Here is a 27,983-nt window from a genome sequence, read left to right as displayed (position 1 = left end):
CAATTAAAAAATGTTTACAAATGGAAAGGAGTACTCCCCCTATCTAGCACCTTGCATTACACTTTCTGTATATGGAAGATTTCTGTGGAACATCAAGGTCACTCCCTACCAGTAGGAGACATTGGGGTTCATTTACATAATGTATCATTAGAGTCTCTTCTCTTTGGGAGAGGGCAGCAGGTTTTTCAGGTTGGAAGCTATTCTGTCCCTCATCTCTCTGCATTCCTAGCATATGAAGTAACTGAGGCTACAAAGACACACTTGGGAGGAAAATTTTGCCTGTTAGACACTGAGGCACTCTTTTCTGTCTTGTGCATCTCTTATCTACCTCTAATTATCCTGCCTGACTCAGTGTATGTGTCCCTATATTTCGTTAGTACCTTCCTCCTAAGTAGCTGATTCACATTGCTTTTATGCCCCCAAATTATTGTTCCATGCTGCTATTGCTCTTAATTGAGGGCATGTTGACCACTGGAGAGACATTTCTGCTGGAGATCCAAAAAGGCAGTATGTTCTTTTGGAGGTCTGACAGACTATTTCTATCAATTTCACTTTAAATAATAGTCAGAAATTAAGGTGTACTTTTTAGGACAACATCCCAAGTCTCTTGATCATGAAAAATGGTATGAGGGAGTTGAGGTTATTAAATGAATCTCTGCTACTTCAATGTAAGCCACTCTATTCTCCCACAAATTAAGTAGCCAATATTTTTAGTTCCAAACAGCAATGTAAGTTGGGTAAACTACACTAGACATCCCAAGAAACACAATAATTCTGGTTAATGAGCCACTACTTAGAAGATGGTGAATAAAAGGAAGGGGAATGGCTATTAAGTTCTTAGCATGATCCCAAGAGTAAAACTGGAAGGTAATGGGAAGTCTTCAGTTAGACTGTTTACAGTTTCTTTAGCATTGTGGTGGTCACAACTGGTGTATACTTCTGAGGGTGTATCTCACTTGCTTGGTCTGTGAGGGACAAGAATTTTTAGGTAAATATTGGCGTACATGGTCCCAGTAAGCAGTGACCATAGTAACTTCAATGTGATGGTTGCCTTAGAGACATTCAGCTGACATGCCCGCCAAAAACTCAACTGATAGGAAATATAAACATTTGAGGTACAGGAATGAGTCACATATTCATTCTCTGGGGGTAGGAAAAAGAAACCATTCCCAGGGTTGACAAATCTGTCCTTATTAGAAAGTATAATTTTGCAGGCAGGATCCAGTACTAGTGTCCATTTAATATGATCTGGTTTTCCTCCTCCACTTTCATTCTTCCTTGGCATGTTAGTCATTCATCCCAATTCCAAACAACACTAAGGTAATGACCTCCCAAAAATCCAAATCAATAAAATACTCAGGACAGTGTCAGACACAAGGTAGTCTTCATTTCTTGCACATGTCAGAAACATTTTCAGTTACAATTCCATTTCCCTGAGGGTCACATCAAATAATAAAATGCAAAGAGCACAGAAAAGCTGGGTTGGTGGGAATTCCTGTTAATGAGGCACTGAGTGAGACATTTTTCAACCATTCTACTTAATTAGCTGGAGACTCACACAGATCCCTGAGAACAGCCATTCTTAAGCCCTGAAGGAATCCTACTCTCTATTCCTTCCTCAGAGTACACCTACGAAGGACCACTGGAAAAAGAGAGGCTCTTGCTGAATGTCCATTTTTTTTTTTGGCTGGTCATGGGGCTTGAACTCTGGGCTTGGGCACTGTCCCTCAGCTCTTCAGCTCAAGGTAAGTGCTGTACCACTTGAGCCACAGCGCCACTTCTGGTTTTCTAGTGGTTTATTGGAGACAAGAGTCTCACGGATTTTCCTTGCCTGGGCTGGCTTTGAACCATGATCCTCAGCTCTCAGCCTCCTGAGTAGCTAGGATTACAGGCGTGAGCCACCGGCGCCTGGCCTGAATGTCCATTTTTAAAGTCCCAATGGAGAGCTAACTAATTTGAAAAAGAGTTCTTTTAATAGTGTGGGTTTTCTTCTTAGCCAGGTCATCTTGAATTTTTTTGTTATTGGTGTTGGTGGTCATGGGGTTTGAACTTGGGGCTTGGGTGCTAGCCCTGAGCTCTTCTGCTCTAGGCTAATGTTCTACCACTTTGAGACACAGCTCCACTTCTGGTTTGTCGATGGTAAATTGGAGATAAGAGGCTCACAGACTTTCTTGCACAGGCTGGCTTTTCATGATCCTCAGATCTCAACCTCCTGAGTAGCTAGGATTACAGGCATGAGCCACTAGTACTTGGTTGCTCATTAGAATTTTTAAAACTTCAGTCATACTCAGTTTCAGGTTCTACAATAGTTAGATTTATCTCCTGGAAACTACCCATAGTTAACAAATAGGCTAGTAAGGTGATCAGTCAGAATTTATTGTGGTAGGATTTTCAGCCTTTATCTCATCCCAGGGAAACTCAGTAAAGCCTCAAGCAAATGAACACAGCTTGAAAGTCACAGGGACCCTGAGGTGCTTGCAGGTAAGTTATCCCAACAGACTTGGATAGGAAAGGCATGAACAAGTATCACTAACCCTTCCAACTAAGCAATGGTTAGCCCTGATGTTCAAATATAGCTATAAAACTTATGTGCAAGTCACTTTTTCTTCTGCTAGGCTTATGAGAGAACCCCAGAAAACTTTCTGGGTAGTATTTCCCAATGAGTCCTGCCCTGTCCTTCAATTTCATACTGGCCTTTGGCAATTCCTGGGCTATCTTATAATATACTGAAGGTAAATTCAGACAATGCTTTGTCTTGTTTCAGCTTCAAGGGATGGCTCTGAGTCACCAGTCCTTGCCTGGTGCTGGTGGCAGCAGACACAGTGAAGGTAGTCCACTACATTATGAGTGAAGAGGGAGCGCAGTGGATGCAAGTACTGAAAGAAAAGAAGCATGAAGCCAATGGAAATTACGTAAGCAATAATGAGCTGCAAAGCAATCAAGGAATGGCAGTAATTCAGTAACACTTTGACTCCGAAAAACTTAAAAACCAAGACCATGATCACATTCTCTACCAACCTCACACTATAGTGCAGGCCCATATGTCCCCAGTTCTGCCCTTTGTCAACAAGATCTCTGTCTGCCAACCTCAACTGTAAGGCTGACCAGCAAGAGAAGTTGATTCCAGCATAGAGGATGGTGACTGAAATTAGTACCACCAGTGTGCCAACTCGGCTAAAATTTTTCTCAATATTGTTGGGCATCTGGGCACCACTCCTCCAGAACTTAACCCAAGGCTCAAAGAGGATGATCAGGAAGTTGAGAACTAAGAAGGGCACAGCCTTCAACTTCAAGGTGGCTGAGAAGAGCACCAGAATCACAAGGCGGGAAGTAATCTCCAGCGTCCTCCAGATGGTGATGCAAAGCACTTCCAATGGCCCAAGGCGAATCTTGTAGTCATCATACTTGATCTGGATAGCCAACATATTGCAGAGGGTAGCCCCATAGGTAACAGATATCAGGGAAAAGACCATTAGCACAGCTGTAAAATAAAACAAAGAACAGAAAAAAAAGGCAGAGTCAATGCTGGCAACACAACCTGTACTCAGACCCAGAAGTACAGAGAGACAACAGGTAGAACTTGGTAGACACAGTTAAGAGTAACTTACCTGGGATCAGAGCTATGTAAACAAACAGTATGCACCTGAATAGAAATTTCCCCACAGAAGGTAAATGGCCAAAAGATAAAAGGAAAAGGTTCTCAGCATCACTAATAATCAGAGATATGCAAATCAAAAGTACAGTGAGGGCTGGGGGTATAGATCAGTGGTAGAGCTCTTGACTAGTGTGCATAGGTCCTTTTGGTTCCATCTTCAACCTTGCTAAAACATGCCTATTAAGGTGTTAGACAGACACTGGTAAGTCATGCCTATAATTCTAACTACTCAGGAGGCTGAAATCTAAGGATCATAGTTCAAAGTCAGACCAGGCAGAAAAGTGTGTGATACTCTTTCCTCCAATAAACTACGCTGCCCTCCACTAGAAAAAAATACCCAGAAGTGGAGCTGTGGCTCAAGAGGTAGAGCACTAGCTTTGAGGGGAAAAAAAGCACAGGGGCAGCACCTATACCCTGAGTTAAAACCCCAGGACCAGCACAAAAAACACTCCAAAACCTATTAGGGTGCCAATGATTAAGAGAAAAAAAGATAATTGGCTGAGTGTGGTGGCTCACACTTATAACTGTAGCTACTCGGTAGGCTAACATCTAAGGATCACAGTTCAAAGTTAGCCCAGAGAAACATCTTCATTAACCAGCTGAATGCTGGACTGGAAGCATGGCACACATGATAGAGTCCAGCCAAGTAAGAATGTGAAGCCCTGATTTCAAGTCCTGGTACACACATACACACACACACACACACACACACACACACACACATACACACACACAGAAGAAGTAACTGTTGGCAAGAAGGGAACTCTTGCACACTGTTGGTGAGAATAAAAATTGATAAAGTCATTGTGGGAAACAGTGTGGAGGCTCCTCAAAACCAAAAATACTACCATATGATCCTGCAATCCCACTCCTGGGTATATATCCAAAGAAAAGGAAATCAGTGTGTTAAAGAGACATCTGCACACCTGTGTTCATTGCAGTGCTATTCACAACAGACTACATATAACAATATAAATGTCTGTTGGTAGATTAATAGATCAGTTATTGTATACATACAATGAAGTGCTATTCAGACATAAAAAGAAGGAAATTCTGTGATTTCTAACAACATGGATGAAGCTAGAAGACATTAGGTTAAATGAAGTGAACCACACAAACAAAGATTTATACTGTGTTATCTCATTTATACATAGAAACTAAAAACGTTGAGCTCATAGAATATAACTGATATTCTAGGGGTTGGAAGAAACAGGAGAGTTTTGGTAAAAGTGTATAAGCTTTCAGTTACAAGATGATTAAGTGTGTGAGACATAATATATATACAGCATGGTAGCTATAGTTGATAATAATGTAATTTTCTTTTTAATAGTAGATCTAGGGCTGGGAAGGTGGCTAAGTGGTAGAATGCTTGCCTTGCATACATGAGGCCCTGGGTTTGATTCCTCCGCACCACATAAACAGAAAAAGCCGGAAGTGGTGCTGTGGCTCAAGTGGTAGAGTGGAAGCTTTGAGCTGAAGAGCCAAGGGACAGCACTCAGGCCCAGAGTTCAGGCCCCACAATTGACAAAAAAGAAAAAGTGTAAATCTAGGTGTACTCATCACCTGACTTATGTAACTGTAATCCTTCTATATATTACCTTTCCAATAAAAAATGAGTGGATTTTTATATGTTTCCACCACATATATAGAAATGATAATTATGTGAAGTAATGAATATATGAATTATTTTGATTGTGGTAATTGTTTCACTATATATATATATATATATATATATATATCTCAAAATGTCACACTGTGAGCTGATATAGTGATACACTGTAATTCTAGCATGGAAGAGATTGAGGCAGGAGGTTTGCAAGTTGAGGCCACTCAGCCTGGGCTACATAGTGAAGTCCATGATAGCTTCTGCTACATAGCATGACCCTATCTCAAAAAAAAAGCCAGGTGTAGTGGTACACATCTATTATCCCAGCTACTTGGGATGCAGATGTAGGAGGATCATATAAAGGTCAGTTCAAGAGAATAAGTGCAAGCCCCTATCTGAAAACAAACTAAAAGCATTAAGTATTGAGTGTATGGTTCAAATGTTAAGAGTTCTTTCCTAGTAATCATGGGGAAACATTGTATACCTGATATGTATTCAATAAAATATCATACACAGAGAAATTGGAAATAAAGATATCTCACATTTATGTGAGAATTTTATATCAGATTTTAAAACAGATATTAAAACTGGGGATATATGTAGCTCATTACTGGACAACTTACCTATCATGCACAAAGCTCTGGGTTCAGTCACTAGCACTGAGGAAAGGAAGGAAGGAAGGGAGGGAGGAAGGGAGGGAGGGGTAGTATTATGTATTTTTCTGATTTGTACATTTCCAATTTTAAATATATACTGTAATACTTTAATAATCATATAAATACACAAAATAAACCTTTTCAAATGATAGGCCTACCATTGAGAAGCCATTACCATGAGAAGAGTACAAGTATAGGGCAGACCTACCTTAGGGAGCAGGTATTTGAGTGAACATTGAGGTAGGAAAAAGATTACTATCTTAAAAATACAATCAGGAAGATTTACACAGAATTTCCTATCTAATTGAGGTTCCTCCTTTGAGATATATATATATATATATATATATCTTATTCAAGGAACTGATCTTGTTAGTGTGTGCTTCTAGATTGTCTAGCTCCAGTTGCATATGACTAAATAAGTACTGGAAATTCCATGGGGACAAAAGGAACCCTATCTATTCTGTTCACTACTGTATCCTCATACACCATTTGGAACAGAGTAGGTGCTTAATAAATTAATAAAGCACTTGGGCTTATACAAAACAGCATAAAATACCTAAGATTAGAGACATTTGAATAAGCTATATGGAAGCTTATGGAAGTCATTGACTGTCTATGTGCCCCAAGTTAGCAATTCACTGAGATCGTTTAGATTTGCTGTATCTGGTATCAATTATGAGAATTCATCACCTCATACTTGGGTACATTTTAGGAATCTCTAAACTTTCAATAGAGTGGTTCAAAAAATTTAGACCGCTGTTTCCAGCCTACTTGACATCTAACACTTTGTTAGAGGAGGAACCCCATGGTGTTACAATGTTTCCTAACCTGCCCTTATTAAGCTTCAACTATACACTACACAAGTGATCTTTTCCTTTCTCCCTTTCTGACAAATGATATTGGTTACTAAAAAACAATTGACAGCAATATAGCTAGAGCCCTCAAGGAAAGTGGGAGGCTTCATCCCAAAGGAAAACTGGATCATCCTCTTTCCATGAAGACAATAAATTCAGAGAAACAGAAAACATAGAGATGTACGTCAATGTAATCTGCAAGAATAGTGAGGCCTTCCCCAGGAAAATCCAAAAGGAAACATAGCTCTGTTTTTAAGTTCATCAGATCTAAAATTATACTAGAATGGGTGATTCTCTAAGTGGCTGCTCTTGGATTGCTAAGCCATTCTTGGGCCTATTCTCAAGAGCAGATGCTCTTTTTAGAGCTGGGAACTTTGAAGTCTATATACAACTAACAAAGTGGGCAGTGCCTTCCCTTCAGTCAGAACTCTCTTATTGATACTAGTTAATGGAAGAAAACTTAGTGTTTCCAATAAATGTAAAAATATTTTCTGTCTCCCTACAAATAGACTCATACCATAAGAGATCAAAACATTGTTATAATTGGAAACATGGACTCTGGTGACAGAGATTCTGAATTCCTACCCAGTTTTTGCTTACCTCTTACTTAGGAAACCTAAGAAGACTTTACCTCTCAATGGCTTTTTCCTCATTTGTAAAAATGGGAATAATTATAACCTCATAGAATTGTAGTGAAGATTAAATGAAATAATTACATGTAAAGGACTTAGAGAAACTTTGAGAAGCTAGTAAATGCCATCTGCTAGCTTCGAGCTTCTTTTTTCCCTTCTTCTTGCTCTTCACTTCCAAAAATATAGTAGGTGACCTTTGGCACTACCTTGGCACTTAGAAAATAAGGATATTCAAAAACTAAAAAAAACATACAGGCATGGTTCATGCCTATAATCCTAGCTACTCAGGAGGCTGAGATCTGAGGATCGTGGTTCGACACCATCCAGGGCAGGAAAATCTGTAAGACTCATATCTCTAATTAACCAGCAGAAAACTGGAAGTGGAGCTTTTGTCTCAAACTGGTGGAGCAATAGCCTTGAGCAAAAGAGCTCAGGGATAATGCCTGAGCCCTGAGTTCAAGCCCCATGACCAAAAAAAAAAAAAAAAAAAAAAACCCAAACAAACAAACCAACCCCCCCCACCAAAACCCCCCACCAAACAACAACAAAAAACAACTGAAAAAAATCTAAGTTAGTCTCACCAAAATGTGCAAAACCTATAGTAAGAACCTATAGTAAGAACCTAGCATTTCTCTGAAGTACATTTGAAAATATTTAATGAAATATAAATGATCTTCTCCTAATATTAAATCAATAAATCCTAAAAAACCCCATAATAAACAATTTAATGCAATCACAATCTAAACAAAATGTTTTTTATGTTGTTATTGTATGCTTTATTTCGTTTTTGGTGGAGGACAAATTGATCTTGGAAATTAATCTGTATGGAAGACTGGAATAAATTGTTCTACCAGATAAAAAATTCAAGAAAGGAACACAATCTAAAAGCAATGAGGAATTTGAATATATAAAATGGTAATACTTCAAAACGCAAAACATTTTCCAATGTATACTGTGCATATTAAATATAGACATTGCACATTTATTCCATGTACATGCACATTTAACTTATGCATATGTAAACACAAAAACTATACAAATGTATATGGAAGAATGTAAAGTATAAGAGTAAAAGGCTCCTAGTTTCTCACTCTCACTCCTGACAGTTCTTTTCATAGCTTTCTAGAAACCTTCTCTGCATATATGAATACCTGTAGGCCAATCAGATGGTGCATGTATTACTTTTATGTGTAATATATTTGTTATTGTTATTGTTTTGTTTCTTTTTGAGCCAGTATGGAACTTGAACTCAGGGGCACCACACTCTTGGTTGATTTTTTTCATTCATGTGTGGTGCTCTACCACGTGCCATGCTTCTACTTCCCACTTTTTGCTGGTTAATTGGAAATAAGGGTTTAGCAGATTTGTCTGCCTGGGCTGGCTTTGAATTGAGATGTTCAGATCTGAGCCTCCTGAGTAGCTAGGATTATAGGTGTGAGCCATTGGTGCCTGGCTATATATATTTTTAATGAGAGGCTTTGATGACTTTCACAATTCTCAGTAGCAAAAGCATCATCTCCAGCAAGTTATCTCCTCAACTACTGTTAATTCCAGTGAAAAGCTTCAAATGCAACAGAACTTCATGGGCAATTATTGAAGGAGAAAAAAAGAGAACAAAACAAGTCAGCCCCTTGCACTTATTTGAGACAGGTACTTAATGACAAAGAAATGGTCTAACACTTTACCCATACTGTAATCAGATTATATCCAACCAGGTAAAGACAATGTCAGGCTAGCTCATTAACAGCACTTTATCTTGACTTTGAAAACACTGACTCACATTTTATCCTCTGCTAGAGGTCTTACTCATCTCAGTATCCCTCTTTCACAAGTGGGAAAATTATGGCAGGGACTGCTTTGTAACTTCCTCCAAAATCACAGTGAAGGTCAGAGCTTGGATTAGAGCTCCCTCTTATCACTCTTATCCCAAACCTCTTTTCTTCTCTCCACTGACATTGGAAGAAATGAGGTTGATTAGAACCAATCAGTCTAGTTGTTAACAAATACAGATTCCTGCACTCCCCATATTCTGGGATCGATTCAGGTCTATAGGAGACATAGAAATTTAAGAACATTACTACATAATTCTGAGGATCAGTTAATATTTGGGAACTTCTCTAAATAGTCATCTCTAAATAAACAAAACAACCTACAGCACTTAAACTCTCTGGGTAAGAGAAAACATCCCACTGACTAGTAGTGCTAGTAACTTCTAGAGCCAGAGAGATATTTGTGACATTTTTAGTTTACACAGCTTAACCTGGTTAAGAAATCTGAGAGATCTGAGATGCCTGTTTCCCAAAGTCTTTAACTATCTACTACTGCTGTCCAATAGAATCTTTTGTGATGACAGAAATGTACATTTGTGACATCCGAAATAATACTAGTCATATATGGCTATTAAGCATTTGAAATATGGCCAGTATTTCTGAGAAAGTATATTTTATTAAATTAATTTTTGTCTTTAAATGTTTACCTGAAGCTAGTAGCCAGTATATTCAACAGCTCAGATCCAGACTTCTAAGTCCCCTGATTTGTGCTCTTTTTGGCAGCACATAATTCTAAGTCCCTCCCCTCTCCTGAACCCACTCACCTCTACCCAGGGGGACCTCTGCAGAGATCAGGGTCACATAGAGCTGATAGGTCAACTGAGGCACTGAGCCCAGGAAGGCTTGGATCTGTGACATACGTTTGTAGGCATTGCGGTGCATAGCCAGGGTCCGGATGGAGTGGCCCACCTCCCATTCTATCAGTACCTCCTGGCCATCTATTAGCATCTTCTTTCGGGTCAGGCTGACATAGGGCTCCTCCTGTCCCTCTTTCTTCCATAGTGTGAGGTACTTAATCATGGCCTCCAAACATCTGCAGAAGTAAAGCATCATGGGAACTTAACTAAAGGAAAAGGAGGTTGTGATGAGAAGGGTGGGTGGGAATCTTGGGGAAATTGTGCTACATATTGCCATTTCCTTTCTTGCATTCTATACATTGAGTTTAAGTCCTATTTTATTTAGTCATTTATTGACCTAAAAACATCATTTCAGGAGTATTTCTTTACTAAAAACATCATTTCAGGAGTATTTCTTTATTGACAAAAATTGTTTTGTTTCCTTAATAGGCCTGCAATATAAATTTTTTTCAATGTGCTTGTATTAAGAAAATACTATGTTCAGAGAGAAAGACAAAGGTTCAAAAAAGCCCTGGTCTTACTAACACCTTTAATTCCTAAATGAAAGTGTTCTTTTTTGTTTGTTTGTTTTTATTGGTCGTGGGGCTTGAACTCTGGACCTGGATACTGTCCCTGAATGCTTTAGCTCAAGGCAAGTGCTCTACCACTTGAGCCACAGCGCCACTTTCTTTCTTTTTTTTTTTTCTGGTGGTTAATTGGAGATAAGAGTCTTACAGACTTTCCTGCTTGGGCTGGTTTTGAACTATGATCCTCAGATCTCAGCCTCCTGAGTAGCTAGGGTTATAGGCATGAGCCATCGGCGACCAGCTGAAAGTGTTCTTTAATCAATCAGTTTGAGAATTGGGGTTTTAGGTTCTAGCTTTTCAAGAAGTGATTTGTTTTGGGCTTCATCACTTGTTTGGGAACAACTACCTTTAAAATCAAGTTTTGTTTTTTAAAAGAGGAAAATATCCTCATGTGATTTTTATCACCCATAAAATATTGATGAGACCACATTTCCTGCTGAGCCTCTCCCACTTCCCTCATCTAAACCAGGAGTCTCTAGAAGTTCTGATGTGGTGAATAGAAGAGAAGCAACTAGAACATAAAACATCTTGTTTTGGAATACCTTAGTTAACCACTTCCCCAACTCACCCTGAAATAAATAGAAACTGGACAGTTTCTGAATACAAGTAGACTGAGGGCAAGGATTTTATTGATCTTGCTCGCAGCCCTTGTCATTCATATAGTAAGAATCTGATAAATATTTGCTGAATAAATAAATGGAAAGGGAAAAAAGAAGAGTGAGAAATGATCAGAGAGGAAACAGAAGATAATTTAAGAGAAAAATAGATCAAAAACAAGCTCAGAAAGCCTTGGATTTCAATAGAAGTTTTGGAACAAGTACTGGCTGCAACCTCGACGGCTGGCTCTCGCTGAGACTGCATTATGTGAATTACTCCAAACTGTGAGATCAGAAATTTCTACTTTCTAGAGACAAATTCAAAGACCTGAGTGAGAAATAGAAGGAAGGAAAACAAAGAAGAAACACCACTTTCTTCCTATTTATGGAAAAATGCATGCATGTATTTTCAACAAAAGACTTTAGATATTAACCACAGTTGATGCAGGCTATTACTGAACAAAGTACTGGGCCAGGTGGTGGCATGAAATGTTTTGCCTGTGCTTCTCTATCCTTCAGAATATTCACTGGTGTTTGCCTTGCTGATAAGCTTTTTTAAGCCAGAGTACATCCTCATTTCAGAAAAAAAAATTGTACTTCATATAAGGGAGACAGGCCCTACAAATATTTTCATATGCCTGATTGCACTAATCAAGTTCCTTCCTACCTAAAAATAATTGGCCTTGAAAATAAGCATATAAGCTAGAGGTGTGGCTCCGTAAAAGAGCATCCAAATTTCAAACCCTTTACCATCAAATTGTTTAAATAGGGATACAGATGGACCCATTGCAACAATGAGATGTACAAGACGTTATGTCGAAAAACGAACTTTACAACTTTGGCTGGGGGGAGAAGGAAAGGGGGTTGCGGGGAGTGGGGGAGGGAAATGCAGGGGGGGAGATGGGAAGGGATGGAAGGGATGGGAAGGGGAAACCCCTCTGTATGGTATTTTCACAATAAAAAAAATAAATTAAAAAAAAAAGAGAAAGTAAGTGTACAAAGCCAAGTTCAGTGGAACACTTATGAGTTCCCAGCAGTCAAATGACTGAGAGAGAAGGGTAGTGAGTTCCAGGCCAACCAGGGCTACATAGTGGGAACTTGTCTCCGTGTGTGTGTGTGTGTGTGTGTGTGTGTGTGTGTGTGTGTGTGTGTGTGTACAGAGCGAGCAAGTGAGAGAGAGAGAGAGAGAGAATATAATTGTGATTTTTAAGTTATTTTTTCCCTGCTGTGGGCTTAGGTTGCTGAGAGGCTTTCCAATCATTTCTAGTGGAGGTTCAACAACAAAAATAAAAAATCAGTGATTAACATTCTACATAGATGAACCAAATAAAAACACCAGGGTGGCTACGAAACCAAAAAAAGGAAGTCTAAACTGGGGACTTGCTAAAATTTGCATCTTGAGCATTCTTGATCTGTTAACTCAATATTTTACATCTGATAGAAAAAGAAGAATGGTCTTGTTAATCTTCTAGTGACTTCTTAAAATTACTGGATTCCAAGTTCAAGATGAGGTCTTCCCTTTAAGGTTTAATTTGAAACTTAGACTTTTGACCACCCAGTCCAAAGATTGCATGAGGCTGTAGGTGTGGTGCAGTCTATGCTCTGGTTTTGCTTCTACTCAGCTGCCACAATTTAAAATCATGAAATTTCATATGAAATCCTATATTGGGAACCTATGAAAAGTTAAAGGATTTGGTAATATTAAATCTGGATTGCAGCGTGAAAAGCACAGGCTGGACAAATAGAGTGGCTGCCTTTCTATAGACAAGTCATGGATTCCATATTGCCTGGTATTTGCAACTGCCCTTCATTTCATTAGCACTAAGTCTCTGTTTTCATTTATCTTAACTCATCCAACTGCTAGCTTTCTCTCACATTTGGTCTGCTTTACTCATTTTTAAGACCTGTCTGGCACTTGCAAGCATTTGAGTTTGAAATTTATGATGTAGTCCAGTCTACTTTACAGATGAGGAAACTGAGTCTAATCTTCAGAGATTTCATCAATGATTGGTCGATGGCAAAGGGTTGACTAATCTTCAGGTCTCCTAATCCAAGTCACTGTTAGCCAATTGTTTTCTGTGAATTCCTCCTCATTCCAAATTATATTGATAAACAATTTTTCCAACTTCATAAAGGTATAATTGACAAATAGGAATTGTGTGTATTTGCCAGTAAAGTTTTTCATAAGGGGGAGAATTCCATCCTTACGAAGCTTCACAACCTGTTTTTAGTTCTCTAATAATGAGATATCTTCTCACTGCAATTACATCAACACTCTGCCCTATATTCCTTAGCTGATGACTGCAGGTGTTTGCCTCTCTTGCCATTATGACCTACTTGGTCCATTCTTCCCTCCTGACCTCATAAGTTTTGCAATGTTTCTTTAGTTTGCAAACCCCATAGCATCCAAATGAGACTAATAGTATAGATGCCTGTCTCCTTACAATTAAGCACATTTTGTTCCCTCAAAGCATTCTGAATGGGGAACACTTCATATAATTACACTTTTCTACTGCTTCTTACATAGAGATGGACTACCTTCCATTGCTCCTTCCCAATGGTATATCTTTATTACAGAAATATCCAAAGAAACAAACAGGAGACTGATGAACTGATAGAGAAAAAGGAACAACATTAGGTTAGGGCACAAGATTGCTACAGATGACTGAAAATATTTTCCAGATGGCAAATGGCTCTGGAAAATTTGAAAATGGTAGCAAGACCAGCCCAAGCAACTTTAAGTAAGGTAACTGGAATGGGATGGAGGCAGGAGGTAACTTTCATCCAATATACAAATAGCATATAAAAGGCAGATAAAAGTGTACATACACTCTGGAGCTGAGATACAGATCAGTGGCAGAATGTTTGGTTAATGTGCCTAAGGCCCTAGATTTGATCCATAGCACCATAAAAATTATAGCTATAGCCTGAATATACAGGTGACCACATCTGTTGGTCCTACACAAGTCTTTACAACCCTCAGACAACAGAAGTTTCCTAATTAAGTCTTATTGATGGTATCATTCACAGTTTGGGAACACAGGTATATGATACATGTTCATTTTAGTTGCTCTTAATGTTACAGATAAGATTTTTGGATGGTAAGAGAAGAAGCCAAGAGAAGCCAAGAGTGGGACGAAATGAGAGAACCCATTAGATTAGAGGCGTGTATCAAGCATGTCAATATAGTTTCATCTTTCTCTATACAAGTTTGGAAGGGGCAAAAAGAGATTTTAAAAAATACTTACCTAATAACAGGTCCCAAGAGGATTAGGTGCATAAACAATGAGAGTGGCTTATCTTTGGCCAGGTCTCTGTGGACAAAAATGAGGGTCAACTGGACCATAATGGATGAAAACATAAAGAAGGAAAAGGTGTATGTCATCCAGAAGGTTTCATTATTCTTTCGATAAATTCTCACCAGGTATAAGGCAGATGCAGCTTCACCACAGTACAAAAAGGTGGAAAAAAGGATTCCAAATGGAAAGGTAAAGCGGGGGTTGGGCCCACGTATGACATCTTCCTCCAGCGTGGAAACCGGATCCACATTTGGTTCCTCAGGAATTTCATAAACTCTATCCATTGTAAGGGTTCTGATTGTTGTGGTCTGCTGTTCAGTCCACTTCCCCGCCCATCCCCAACACAGCCGTGTGTGGTCACTGGAGTCCAAGGAACAATTCAGTGGACTCTGTCAAGTCGACTCCTTTCTTCTATACCCAATTCGACTTGAAGACTGTGATGAAGAGCCCAGGAGCACCACTTTGAACTTGAATCTTGATTGGCCCAGGAATCCAACTATCAACATACGTGCTGAGAAACTTGGATAAGGCAAAAACAAACATCCCAGTTCTGAGTCTGGAGTCCAATTCCTGGCATATGAAGAGACATGGGAACAGCTATGGAGGCTCAGGATGCAGCCCCCCAGGTAGGAGGGTACCCAGGTAGGAGGGTAGCCACTCTGTCCAGGCACTAACAGTGGCTCCTAGGGAGGAATTCAGACCAATGTGCCCTCTCAAGTCAATAGAGAACTGAGCCAGGGCAGAAGAGGAGGCGCAGCCTGGGCGTTTCCAGGGAATTTTACTTCAGCACCGAGGCACTCTACCTACTGCTGGGTTGTTGCTATTAGCTCGCCTGCTCGCCTGCCCATCGGTGCTCCCGGATCTGCGCGGACCCAATGGTTCTTTGGGTGGCTCCACGGATTATCTAAACCCCGCCCCCAAGGCAGCTGGACCAGGGGAAGCAATGCCACCACTCGGTAGGCGCTTTATAGAACCAAGTAAAGCATGGAGAGGGTCCTTCACCGTGAAACTGCCAGAGAAAGGCACACGTGCTGGGCGCCAACCCAGTCGGGCAGGTGTCGCCAAACGTGATGCCCGGTACTGTTTGGGTCTTGCCTGGCCCGCAGTTCGAGCAGCCAGGGGTAGGTGGCATCAGGAACCTGTGAGGAGGGAGCACACAGGTGGGGGGAGGGGCGGGCGAGATGGGAGGGACCCAACAACAAACCAGAGTTCCTGGTCGACCGGCCAAAGGATGCTCCGTGTGAAGAGGCTCCACAAAACTAGGAGCTTGGGCCACTCTTCAGAAGTACTTCTCACCACGACCCCGGGACGCAGCTTTCCTCTTCCCAAAGAGCAGCAGTCACCCACTTCTACTCCGCCCTCCAAAGCTAGCTAAGTAGCTTGCTCCCACACTAGCTCAACCCACGCGGTTAGGCAGGTGTGTCTCCCTTGGCCGCAGGGTTGAGCCTCCCAGGTCCTATTGCCCTCCAGATATCACAGGAGGGGAAACCTGGGAGGCAGTTGGGCCAGTGTTTGCTTTTCAGGCAACAATGTTTGCAAGAAAGAGAAGATTGAACAGGTTAGAGGTCAAGACTCAAGGTTAGCCTACTCACTCCAAAGCACAGATTATATTCCTTGATTTCTTCACTTATAGAAACGAGGCTAGGATAGCTTTAGAATAACCTTCAGGTCTTTGGTTGAAAGGATCTGAAAAAGTGCCAAATTCAAAATAGACTGGCAATGAGCCAAGAGAGCTGTTAGTAAAAAGTGAGAGGGGTGTCTTAAGGGTTCTGAAAATTGCCTGGATTTTTAAGTGCAATCCTCCCCCACCTCACTGAGCTTTTGTTTCCAGGCCTCATTTGCATAATTCTAAACCCCAGAGAAAAAGAAAAGAAAAAAAAACATCTGCCTCCTGGTAATAATGTGAATGTAACAGAGCCTGCGTCATCAACTCCTTTTGCTGCAAGCAATCAGTAAAAAGAATGTATGTGAGGAATGGTGTAGTCTAAAGCCACCAAAAAAGATTTAATTTTGTCATCTGTGGATTTGTTTTTTATTCTACTTTCCCTCATTTTCTGCCTTCTATCCCTGGGACCAATTCAAGGACAGATCCAGCATGAAAGGATGTTGCCTTCTGAAGTAGATTTGCCATGTTGGTCTGCACCTGCAGCTGGGTGAGGGGGCTGGTACTTCTTCCTATGTCATGAAAGAGGTCCACACTCAAGAATAACTTTAGACCAAGTGATGATTACACAGAAGATCCCAAGAGGAAGAAGGTTCTCTATCAGCCCTGTATGGTACAGAACCTCTGTGGCTGCTTAACAAATTGTTTGTATGGTACACTTCAAGCAAAATCACCAACTCATCCCCTTTCCCCAGAATTGGGTAAAATGGTCATCCTGACACAGGAAAGCAAAGCTAAGAAGAACGTAAATTCCAATGTTTTGTGGTGTTTGTTTGCTTACCAGTTCTGGGGCTTAGACTCAGAGCCTTATGCTCTGCTGGCATACTACCATTGGAGCCATGCCTCTAACCCTGATTGTTGCTGGTTATTTTGGGGATGGAGTCTCAAAGACTTTTCTACCTGTGCTGGCTTTGAACCTTGATCTTCATATCCTAGCCTCCTGAGTAGCTAGAATTACAGTTATGGGCCTCCAATGTTGTTCTTTAGCCTTTTCTCCTTCTTCTCTATGCCTTCACCATACCCCTAACACAAAAATCCACAATTTCTTCTTATCTTATTCCAAAGCAATTTTTTTACCTGCCATTAAGTCTACCTTCTACCCTACCACATACCTATTTGTTCTAGTCCAGCAGATTTTCTCACCTACCACATTTACCCTCTTCACTCCAACAACCTACGGTGCCTTGTTGATTACATTTATAGTCCTTCCACCACTTTCTCCCATTAGTCCAAACTGTCCTTCAAGGGGTCATATATTACCTCCTCCAGGAAGCCTTCTCTCACTTCCCCAAACCTCATTTTCCTTTTTGTGTTATTGGTTCATGCTTTCATTCATTATTCCTTCAACTCTCAGTATTTGCTCTGGCTCCCCATTAGAAGTGTAAACACAGAGAAGGATGTCCAATGAATGTTTACCATGGCTCTTCACAATCATGGTGATAGATAAATGGTGATGATGAAGTTTCCTCCCCCGTACTTCCTCCATGAAATCTGGCAAGACTCAGACACACTCATCTTTAAAAGCTGTAATTACTGTAGCTGGGGCATACAGTCCTTTGGATGAGTGAACATTGTCTTATTCAGCCACTCAGCTCACAGTAGATGCCAGTCCATATGTTCTCTCCCTCCTTGGATATTATTTTGGTCGAGATCACACTTCTGTAGCAAATTACAAACTGTTTCAGGCATATTAATTGTTATGACCAAGTAAATTACTATAGGCTGATTGTGAGCAGAGTTCCTACTATCACATTTTCATGGGATTGCCTTATGGCTGGTAGAAACTTGTAAATTTCCTGCTATCTGATTCCCCCCATCTACCAGCTTCTCTGTTTTCAGCCTTAAGACTCTCTGGCGCTTTAGGTCACTAAATCCTCTGGTCTCTTATTTCCTTATTCCTTTGCCTGCTGGAAGAAGCTAACTCAACAATTTCCCTGTTTCTGTCCAATATTCTACTCCATCAGGCAATGTCGATGGTTTAACTTTTTATTCGTCTTATGTATTCTTCTTAGAATGCTGTAATTGTTGGAAGTAACAAGACTACTGAAACCCAGATCTCTCATGGACTGGTCAGCTGAAGTGATGTTCTTAGGTACTCCTCCCTTCCCTGAATATCATGTAAAATTCAAAGGTTAATTTACCTCTCTTGGAAGCACCACAGTTCTTCAAGAAAGGGAGGCCCTAACTCTGACCCCTTACTCCCCACAACACACATATTCACTCCCCATCTTAGCAGGGACAGGGAATGGTTCTAAAAGCCATCTGGTCTAAAAGTTCTTGGAATCTTGGCAGTATTCAGAACCCCATGAACCATATAAGGCTTGCGGATACTGTTCAGCTTTCCAAGCCAGTGCAGCCTAAGGAAGACTGCACACAGGTCTGCAGCTTTATTGTGAGAGGTGGCTGGCATCCCCAAGGAGACAGAAGAAGGAGAGATGGGCAACAAGAGGCTGATGGTCCTCTTATAGAACACTGGTTGTCAGGAAGTAATGGGAAAGGCCCCAAGACTTCAATACCTAGGATAGAAAGATGATTTCCTTCCATAGAATGCTGTTTGAGTTGTCAGAACCCTTAAAAGATACCAAAGGCAAAATCAGCCACGTATACTCTTGGCCTAATTTTCACTGTAAACTCCAAGAGGATAAAGATCTTGTCTTCTTGTTGTTGTTGCTGTTGCTGCTGTTGTTGCTGTTGTTGCTGCTGCTGTTGGTGGTGATACTGAGTTGGATCTCAAGGGCTCATACTTGTGCTTATTGGGTCTGTGCTGTGCCACTTATGGCACATCCCCATTCCTAGTTGTTATACTTTTTAGATAGTCTTTATTTTATTTGTATTATTTTTAAATAGTTGTACAAAGGGATTTCAATTCAACATGTCTGTTTTTGAGTATTATGTATCTAGATCAATTACACCCATTTCATCATTTCTCCTATCTCTTCCAAGGAACATTCTTATATTTTTGCTTTGGCTGACCTGAAACACAATCTACCTATATAGCTGTGACAACAGGTATACACCATGATACCCTGATTTTTATTGGTTGAGATCAAGCCTCATTTTTTTAACTTCAACTATGAACTTCCCAATCTCTATGCCCCTCGGAAGTGGCGCTGTAGCTCAAGTGGTAGAGCGCTTGCCTTGAGCTGAAGAGCTGAGGGACAACGCCCAGGCCCAGAGTTCAAGCCCCACGACCGACAAAAAAAAAAAACTCACAGACCAATCTCTATGCCCCAAGTAACTGAGATAATAGGAATAAGTCACCATGCCCATAGAAGACTCTGGCCTTTCAGTTCTGAGTCCATTCCTTCATCAGTATCTTCCATAGGTAGGTAGGCACTGAGCTCAAAATCTAGTCAAAAGTAAGTTCCCTCTGCAATCCTCACCCCTGGCATTTTACTTGAAAATAATCTAGTCAAAATGAGTATCTAACTGAGCCTTGAAGAGATAGTATTGTCACAAATGCAGCATGGATTTGGGAATGATGGTGTTGCCAGACAGCTGGCAAGCTTATTTATATTGTTGGTGGGGAAAAAAAGAGAGGAGGAATGTAATGGACATTATCTTTAAAATAATAGCTCTAAGATATAAATCATGTACCATATTATTCGCCCATTTAAAGTATACAACCTGGTGGTTTTCATCAGCCCTCAGTAAAACCCATAAACATCAAGTCCTCATTTCCCCCTCCCCAGCCCTAAGCAACCATGAATGTACCTTCTTTCTCAATGGACTTGTCTACTAGGGAATGTAGTAGTCCACTTTCTGTTGCCAATAACACAACACCACAGATTGGGTAAATAAAAAAAAAGATGATTTGGGAGTTTTGTTTTTGTTATTGTACCAGTAATGGGGCTTGGTACTGGAACTTTTCCCACTCACTACTGGTGCTCTACCTCTTGAGCCCAACCTCCACTTCTGGCTTTTTGCTGATTAATTGGAGATAAGAATGTCTCAGACTTCGCAACCAAGGTAGGCTTAGAACCATGATCTTCAGATTTCAGCCTCCTGAGTAGCTAGGATTATAAGTGTGAGGTACTGGTTACTGGCAGAACAGGTGTTTCTTCTGGTTTGTTCTAGTTGAAAGATAATGGGCCACATAATGGACTTCTTGCTAGCAGCATGCCAAGAAAGAACAGTATCACATAGCAAGAGGCATGGAGTGCTCAAGTATCTGTGTCTGTTCTCTTTCACTATTTTTTTTTCTGGGGGGGGGTCCGGTCGTGGGGCCTGAACTCTGGGCCTGGGCGCTGTCCCTCAGCTCTTCAGCTCAAGGCTAGCGCTCTACCACCTGAGCCACAGCGCTTCTGCTTTTTTTCTTTTTGCTTATGTGGTGCTGAGGAATCCAACCCAGGGCCTCAGGCATGCAAGGCAAGCGCTCTACCACTGAGTCACCTTCCCAGCCCCTCTTTCACTATTCTTATAAAGCCAGTGGTATCCAGTCATGGGAGCACCACCCTAATGACCTTATCTAATCTGAATCACTTCCCAAAAGCTCCACCTCTAAGCACCACAGTTGGATTGTTTCCCCCTTTCTTTCTAAAATGTTGTCTTACACTACTCACATACCCCTTTGGGAGATTGTCAAGGTCTCAATAATCTGGAGACTATAAAGGCAATTGCCAAACAAATGAGAAAAAAGTAACCCCATTAGGTTAAGGAGATCAAAGACCATGGACTGTCTTTCATTTTCCAGAATTTTGTCCTGTCCTAACCACCTTTGTAGACCCTTTACATTAAAACTTGTCTTGTTCAGAACTTAGAATTCTGTTTCAAGCACTTCGCCATTGGCCCATTTTAATCACAGGAGGGACTATTCACTGTTTTTTGTTTCCCTGTGCTGGGTTTTGTGTCTGCAGCTGTTGCCAGAGCTAGTGGAACATGACTGAGAAGTATGGGAGGAGTTAGGCTTTAGTTGGAACACTCACCGATTACTCGTATTTCACATTAACTGTTTACTGATACTGATACTCAGTATTACTGACAGAAAGTCAGGATGTGGAAAAAGTTTGTTTCTTACCTTCTTATAAATAAAACAATTAACCTTATTGTTGCCCCAAACTCATCATTCTCCCATAATGTGTTCTGAGCTATATAAGAACAAGCAATGGGGGACAGAAAGCCAAGTTAATGATCAGGCACACACTTCAGATTGTGAAGCCTCTATTACTCAAAGAAAAAGAAAATCTGGCTTAGCATCCTGTAAATCTGTGTGTGTGTGTGTGTGTGTGTGTGTGTGTGTGTGTGTGTGTGTGTGTGTGTGTGTGTACCACACCACATATCTATGCATGCACCATAAACATATAATAGGATATATTTACATTTTTCTACTAAATAAGAGTGATATAGACTTTTGTGTAATTTTTCCCATAGTGAGATACACACATATATAGTTTTGTTTTGTCAGTTGTAGGGCTTGAACTCAGGGTCTAGATGCTGTCTCTAAGCTCTTTTTACTCAAGACTAATGCTCCATCACTTTGAGCCACAGCCCCACTTCCAGTTTTTGAGTGGGTAATTGGAGATGAGTCTCATGGAGACTCTTCTGCCTGGGCTGGCTTTGAATCAAAATTCTCAGAGCTCAGCCTCCTGAGTAGCTAGGATTACAGGCATGAGCCACTGGTACCCAGCAATGAAATATTAATACATCTTGCTATTGTTCTTTATTGCTACACATATCTGTAACTTATTCACTTTGTGAACCCCATGAGATAAATATACCAAAATGTATGTATTCTTCTGCTAATGGGCATTTAGGTTGTTTGCCATCTTTTGCTATTGCAAATAAAACCCTCCAAATGGACATCTATATAGGTAGGCACGTATATTCTTATCCACATGTGCAGGAGTTTGTCTTGGTTAACTAACTTGGTCATTACATATGCTGAAGCTCAGCCTCAGGAAATAATGCCAAATAGCTTTTCAAAGTAGCTGTACCAATTTCATTTACACCATGCTGTCCAAAATAGCCAACAGATTTGTATCCTTAATACATAGCATTTCAGTCTTTTTTTTTTTCATTTTAGTTGCTCTGATAAGTGTAGAGTGCTATCTTATTGTGGTTTTACTTTTGAACTCCCTGATTAGCAGTGAGATAAAAAATATTTCTTAGGTTTGACACCTGATATACTTTCTTATAGCAGATATTAATAGAGAGAAGAAGAGGAGAAAGAAAGGGACATAAGGGACTGTTTGGGTACTGACCATGGGATGAGGGTAGAGTTTTCACAGATAAGAACAATAGTGCTGGGATTGACATTCAGGTCTAACTCCACAGTTTGTGTTCTAAATTCAAACTGTGATCTTCCAATCCACAGGAAGGAAGCAAATACTATGAAAAGGAGAGGCGAGCTGGGCAGTAGTGGCCCGTGCCTACAATCTTAGATACCCAGAAGGCTGAGACCAAGGATCGAAGGCAGCCTAGACAGAAAAGTTCATGAGACTTCATTTCCAATTAATAAACAAAATGCAATGCCAGAGGTGTGAGTCAAACAGTTTTACATCAGCCATGAGCAAGAATGCTGAGTGAAGGTGGGGCCCCAAGTTCAAGCTCCAGTACCAACACATGCAGAGAAAGGGAAAGGATAAACTAAAAACACCAAATCAAACTTTGTGAGTGGACCTGCTTTTCTAAGGACTAGTCATCTTTACATGGATTCAGAAGTCTCCAAGTACATCAGTTAATACTGCTTCCTTGAAGTCCGAACACAAAACACCTGGCACTGACCTGACATTCTCCATAACAGCAGCAGGAGCTCAGGCTGCTTTCTGCCAATTGAAATGTCCTTGTCTCAAAAATGGCAGTGCCAGTGACTCATGCCTATAATCCTACCTACTCGGGAGGCTAAGATCTGAGGATTGCCGTTTAAAGCCAGTCTGAGCAGGAAAGTCCGTGAGACTCTTATTTCCAATTATACACCCAAACAGCTGGAAGTGGAGCTATGGCTCAAGTGATAGAGCACTATCCTTGAGAAAGAGAGAAAAAAAGCTCAGGGATAGTACTCAGGCTCTGAGTTCAAGTTCTAGTATTGGCCCAAAAACTGGCAGTAATAAGTTTTTATGGATTCTAGCTAAAGGCCATGTGATATTGAAGAGTCCCTTTTTTCTGGTCCTAGGGCTTGAACTCAGCAGGCCTGGGTACTGTGCCTAAGGTGGGTTTTTTTGCTCAAAGTTAGCACTCCATTACTTCAGCCACATATCCACTTCTGGCTTTTTTGGTGATTAACTAGGACTTTCCTTGGTGATTAACTAGGACTTTCATGGACTTTCCTGCTTGAGCTGGCTTAGAACCATGATCCTCAGACCTTAGCCTCCTGAGTAGCTAGGATTACAGGTATGAGCCACAGGCACCCATCTGTGTCCTCTTTTATACAGCACTGGTCAAACAGAACTTTCTATATCAGGCATCCTGTAATAGAAGCATGATTTAGAGTACTGCTTTCCAAAATCTAACGTGCATTTGAATCACTTGGAGATCTTGCTAACATGCAGATTTTGACTCAATAGTTAAAGTGAAGCTAGAAATTGAATATGTTCCTGGATGCTGCTGGGGAAGGCCACACTTGATCTATGAACTCAGGAAGACCTGAGTTTCAAACTCAGATCTTTTTCTTTTCTTCTCTGTTTTCTTTTTTTTTGTGTGTTGATACTGGGGCTTGAACTCAGGGCCTGAGTGGTGTCCCTATTTCACTCAAGGCTGACTCTCTACCACTTGAGCCACAGCCCCACTTCTGGCTTTATAATGTTTAATTGGAGATAAGAGTCTCATAGACTTTCCTACCTGGGCTGGTTTCCAATTGACATCTCAGACTGAGTAGTAAGGATTACAAGTATGAGCCACTGGTGCTTGGCCATCTCTGCTGTTCCTTAGCTATAAGAGTTCTACAGGCTACTTCATCTCACAGAGCCTTAATTTCTTAGCCTCTAAAAGGGAGATTAAAAAAAACACTGCCTACTTTATAGAGTTGCTGTGGAGACTAAGTGAAATAATGCACACAAACATGCTTAGCACAGTACAGGGGAAGAATAATTAATAAAGGGTAGTTATAAGAAAGATTCTATAAACAGGCACTCCCACATGTCTAGGATCTCTGAAGAGTGCAGTTGAGAATGGTTATCAGAAAGCATTGTAAGAGCCTAGTTAATCAGAGAGAGACAGATTCTATCATATTCAGTCATATTTTGCTGGGCTTATTTCATTGTATTTTAATTCTTTCAAAATTGAGACCTCATCTGTATTAGTCAGGGTCCCACCAGGAAACAGATGAAATACTCAAATTAGCATAATTAGTGGAAAGTTTAACAAAAGGACTATCTACACAGATATGGGCAGAATGGGAGAAAACTAAGAGGAAGAGGAATATAGCAAATTGGGACTGTGAGTACCCTTTCCCCCAAAAGATGAGGGGAGTTACATTTGCATTTCCACATAAAAAGGAAAATGTAGTGTCCCTTTGAGAGCAGCTGTGATCTTTAGTTAAGGTACAGTAGCCAGCCTGAGGCAATAGTGCAAGGAGCAAGCCAGGAATATTTAATCTGACCTCAGTTTCTTCTCTCACATTGTTCAAACCTGCCAGAAGCCAGGAAGGGAAAGAGACTCACTGATGTCATGCATATAAGATACCTCCCGGGCACAGAACTAGATATGAAAGGATAGAAAGTGCATATGGAAGAATAAGTGGAAGATATATGGAACACCACCTGTAACATGCATAATTAACCAAAACACATTTAAGCTGAAACACTATTTCTTGGACTAAATCAAGAGAGAAGAGACTACTATTTTGAACAAACTTAAACTTGACTAGTTTATCACTAAATGATGATCAGTAACTTCCAGGGTAGCCACTGGATGTTCCATAATCATTCAGAACTGAAAACAATGAAAATCAAACGTGGGTGCTGGTGGCTCATGCCTGCATAATCCAAGAAACTCAGGAGGTTGGGATCTGAAGATCATAGTTCAAAGCCAGCCCAGGCAGGAAAGTCCCTGAGACTCTTATCTTCAATTGATCAGCACAAAGTCAGAAATGGAGCTGTGACTCAAGTGATAATGTGATAACCATGAGCAATAAAAGTAAGGGCCAATGCCGAGGCCCTGAGTTCAGGCCCCATTATTTGCACCTCCCCAACTTCCATACTCACTCATCACATACACACCTACACTCACAAAACAACTCAAATTTTTCTTCTGCCATCAGAAATGGTCTTTTTCATCTCCCTTCATAGTAACATTTGTATAAACCAATCTCTCTGCCTGCAACATTCTTTCACTTTCTGCATATTTAATACTATTAGTCCTTTATGGTGAAACTCAAATACAAGTTTTTTCTTTCTAGAAGTTTTCCTCCCAACTACCTTAGTCCACACTGACTTTTCATGTCCATGAGGTCTTACTGCTATTAATTAAGTCACTACTGTGAGAAGCCACTTAAATCATTTCTATATACATATTATCACACCAATGAGTTGAAAAATGTAGAGGAAATGGGTAAGTTATAGACATATATGACTTACCAATATTGAGCCAAGAAGATATAAACAATCTAAATAGAACCTATAACAAGAAATGAGTAATAAAAAAGTAATAAAGTCTTCCAACAGTTGGGTGCCAGTGGTTCATGCCTGTAATCCTAGCTACTCAGGAGTCTGAGGTCTGAGGATAGAAGTTCCAAGCCAGCCCAGGCAGGAAAATCCATGAGACTCATCTCCAATTAACTACTCAGAAAAAGCTGGAAGTGGTGCTGTGGTTCAAATGGTCAAGCACTAGCCTTGAGCAAAAAGCTCAGGGACTGGGCCCAAACCCAAAGTTCAAGCCCTAGTATTGACAAAAGAAAAACAATTTTTTAAAGTTTTCCGACAAAGAAAAATCCTGAAATGAATTACTACACTGCTGAATTCTACCAAATCTTTATAGAAGAACTAACACCAATGATCTCTAAATGATCCCATAAAATAGAAAGGGAAGGAAATCTTCTAAACTCATTCTACGAAGTCAGTATTATATTGACACTCAAACTGGATATGGAAACAACCAATCCAACTAAAGACAAGCTTCTATAATGACCAGAAAGAAAGAAAGAAACACAGAGCTATAACCATCTGATTTTTAACAATGTTGTCAGGGCTGTGCATTGGAGAAAGGACAGCCTCTTTGACAAATAGTGATAGAAAAACTGGATACCCACATATAGAAGACTGAAACTAGTTCTCTATATCTCAGTGGGGACAAAAAGCAATTCCAAATGGATCAAAGACCTTAATGCAAGACATGGAAATTTGAAACTACTATAGGAAAAACACTCAAAAATATAGGCACAAGTACCAACATTCTAAATAAACTATAATAGCTTAGGAAATAAGAGCAAGAATTGACAAATGGGATTACACCAAAGTAAAGAGCTTCTACGCTATGAAAGAAATACTTATCAGAATGAAGAGACAGCCTAAAAGAATGAGAGATGATCTCTCTAAGCTAGTTGATGGGCAAAAGATTAATATCCAGCATATATAAAGAATTCAAAATTAATAACCCAAAGATCAAATAATAAATGGGAAAATGAACTAAGCAGGTACTTTTCTAAAGAAGTGCAAATGGCCAATAAATACATGAATAATGTTCAACACATTTATCCATCAAGGAAATGCAAAGCAAAACTACATCAAGATTTCATCTCATCCTAGTCAGAAAGGCTGTCATCAAAAACATACAAACAAAAGTCAGTGTTGAGGTGAGGGAAGGAACTCTTATACATTGTCAATGGGAATATAAATTAGTGTAGCTACTATGGAAATCAATATGGAAATTCCACAAAAAGTTAAAAATAGTATTACTATATGACCTTGCTATACCACTCCTGGGTGCAACCAAGGAATCAAAGTCAATATGCAATAGAGATACCTGGACACTCATGTTTTGGGCACACTATTTACCATAGCCCATAAATGGATGAAGGGATAAAGCCAATGGACATATACACAATGGAGTATTATTCAGCCATAATGAAGGAACAAATCACATCTTTTCAGGAAAATGGATGGAAGTTGAGATCATTATGCTAAGTGAAATAAGATTCAGAAAGACATATGTGGAATCTAGATAATTTTTTAAAGGAAAGTAGAAGAGGGGCTATTGGGGAAGTGGATCAGGGATAAGAGAAGGAAGTAGGGGAAAATAGGACCAAGCTTTGTTATATACATGCACCAAAATGTTATATTGAAACTTATCATTTTGTAAAACTAATATGTATTAATAAGAAAAGGAACAAGCTATAATTAGTATGTTCAACCACTTTGGAAAGTAGTACAGAGGTTCCTCAAAAGACTCCACATAGAGCTCCCCTATGACCCAGCAATCCCACTTTGGGGCATTTACCCAAATGTTTACAAACAAGACCACATTAAAGCTACCAGCACAACTATGTTTATTGCAGCATTATTTTCCTTAGCTAAGATATGGAGCCAACTCAGATGCCCCTCAGTAGATGAATGGATCAAGAAAATGTGGTATATATACACAATGGAATTCTATGCCTCCATCAGAAAGAATGACATTGCCCCATTTGTTAGGAAATGGAAAGACTTGGAAAAAATTATATTAAGTGAAGTAAGCCAAGCCCAAAGAAACATAGGTCCCATGGTTTCCCTTATTTGCAATATCTAGTATATGTATGAGTCAAGCAGAAAAAATCAGATAAGTTGATGTTAGGTGAAATGAACCCCAAGATAAGGACTCAAATGTTTTTTCTTTCTTGCGATTGCTTCTAACATATTTA

The 27,983-nt window shown here is 40.1% G+C and overlaps 1 protein-coding gene across 3 annotated transcripts in view; it reads right to left on the bottom strand.

The window, feature by feature from the left end:
* Window positions 1-1,281: 1,281 nt before the first annotated feature.
* The window catches only part of Xkrx (XK related X-linked), a 78,211-nt gene continuing 51,509 nt past the window's right edge, over window positions 1,282-27,983 (bottom strand). The window contains exons 1-4 of one of the 3 annotated variants that reach the window (XM_070040079.1): window positions 14,673-14,731; window positions 14,500-14,565; window positions 9,997-10,265; window positions 1,282-3,481 (exon numbers count right to left, since the gene is read on the bottom strand). In XM_070040079.1, coding sequence (XP_069896180.1) covers window positions 2,739-3,481; window positions 9,997-10,265; window positions 14,500-14,531 — 1,044 coding nt within the window. In that variant the 5' untranslated portion in view covers window positions 14,532-14,565; window positions 14,673-14,731 and the 3' untranslated portion in view covers window positions 1,282-2,738. Of the gene's footprint in view, window positions 3,482-9,996; window positions 10,266-14,499; window positions 15,719-27,983 lie in introns of those variants that run through there. The other 2 variants (XM_070040077.1, XM_070040076.1) reach the window with 2 other exon arrangements.

Source organism: Dipodomys merriami, unplaced genomic scaffold (genome assembly GCF_024711535.1).
Source record: "Dipodomys merriami isolate MVZ:Mamm:240054 unplaced genomic scaffold, mDipMer1.0.p SCAF_3, whole genome shotgun sequence".
Lineage (NCBI taxonomy): Eukaryota > Metazoa > Chordata > Mammalia > Rodentia > Heteromyidae > Dipodomys > Dipodomys merriami.
The sequence above is the reverse complement of the archived record's forward strand: the minus strand, read 5'-3'. Positions and strand labels throughout refer to the sequence as shown.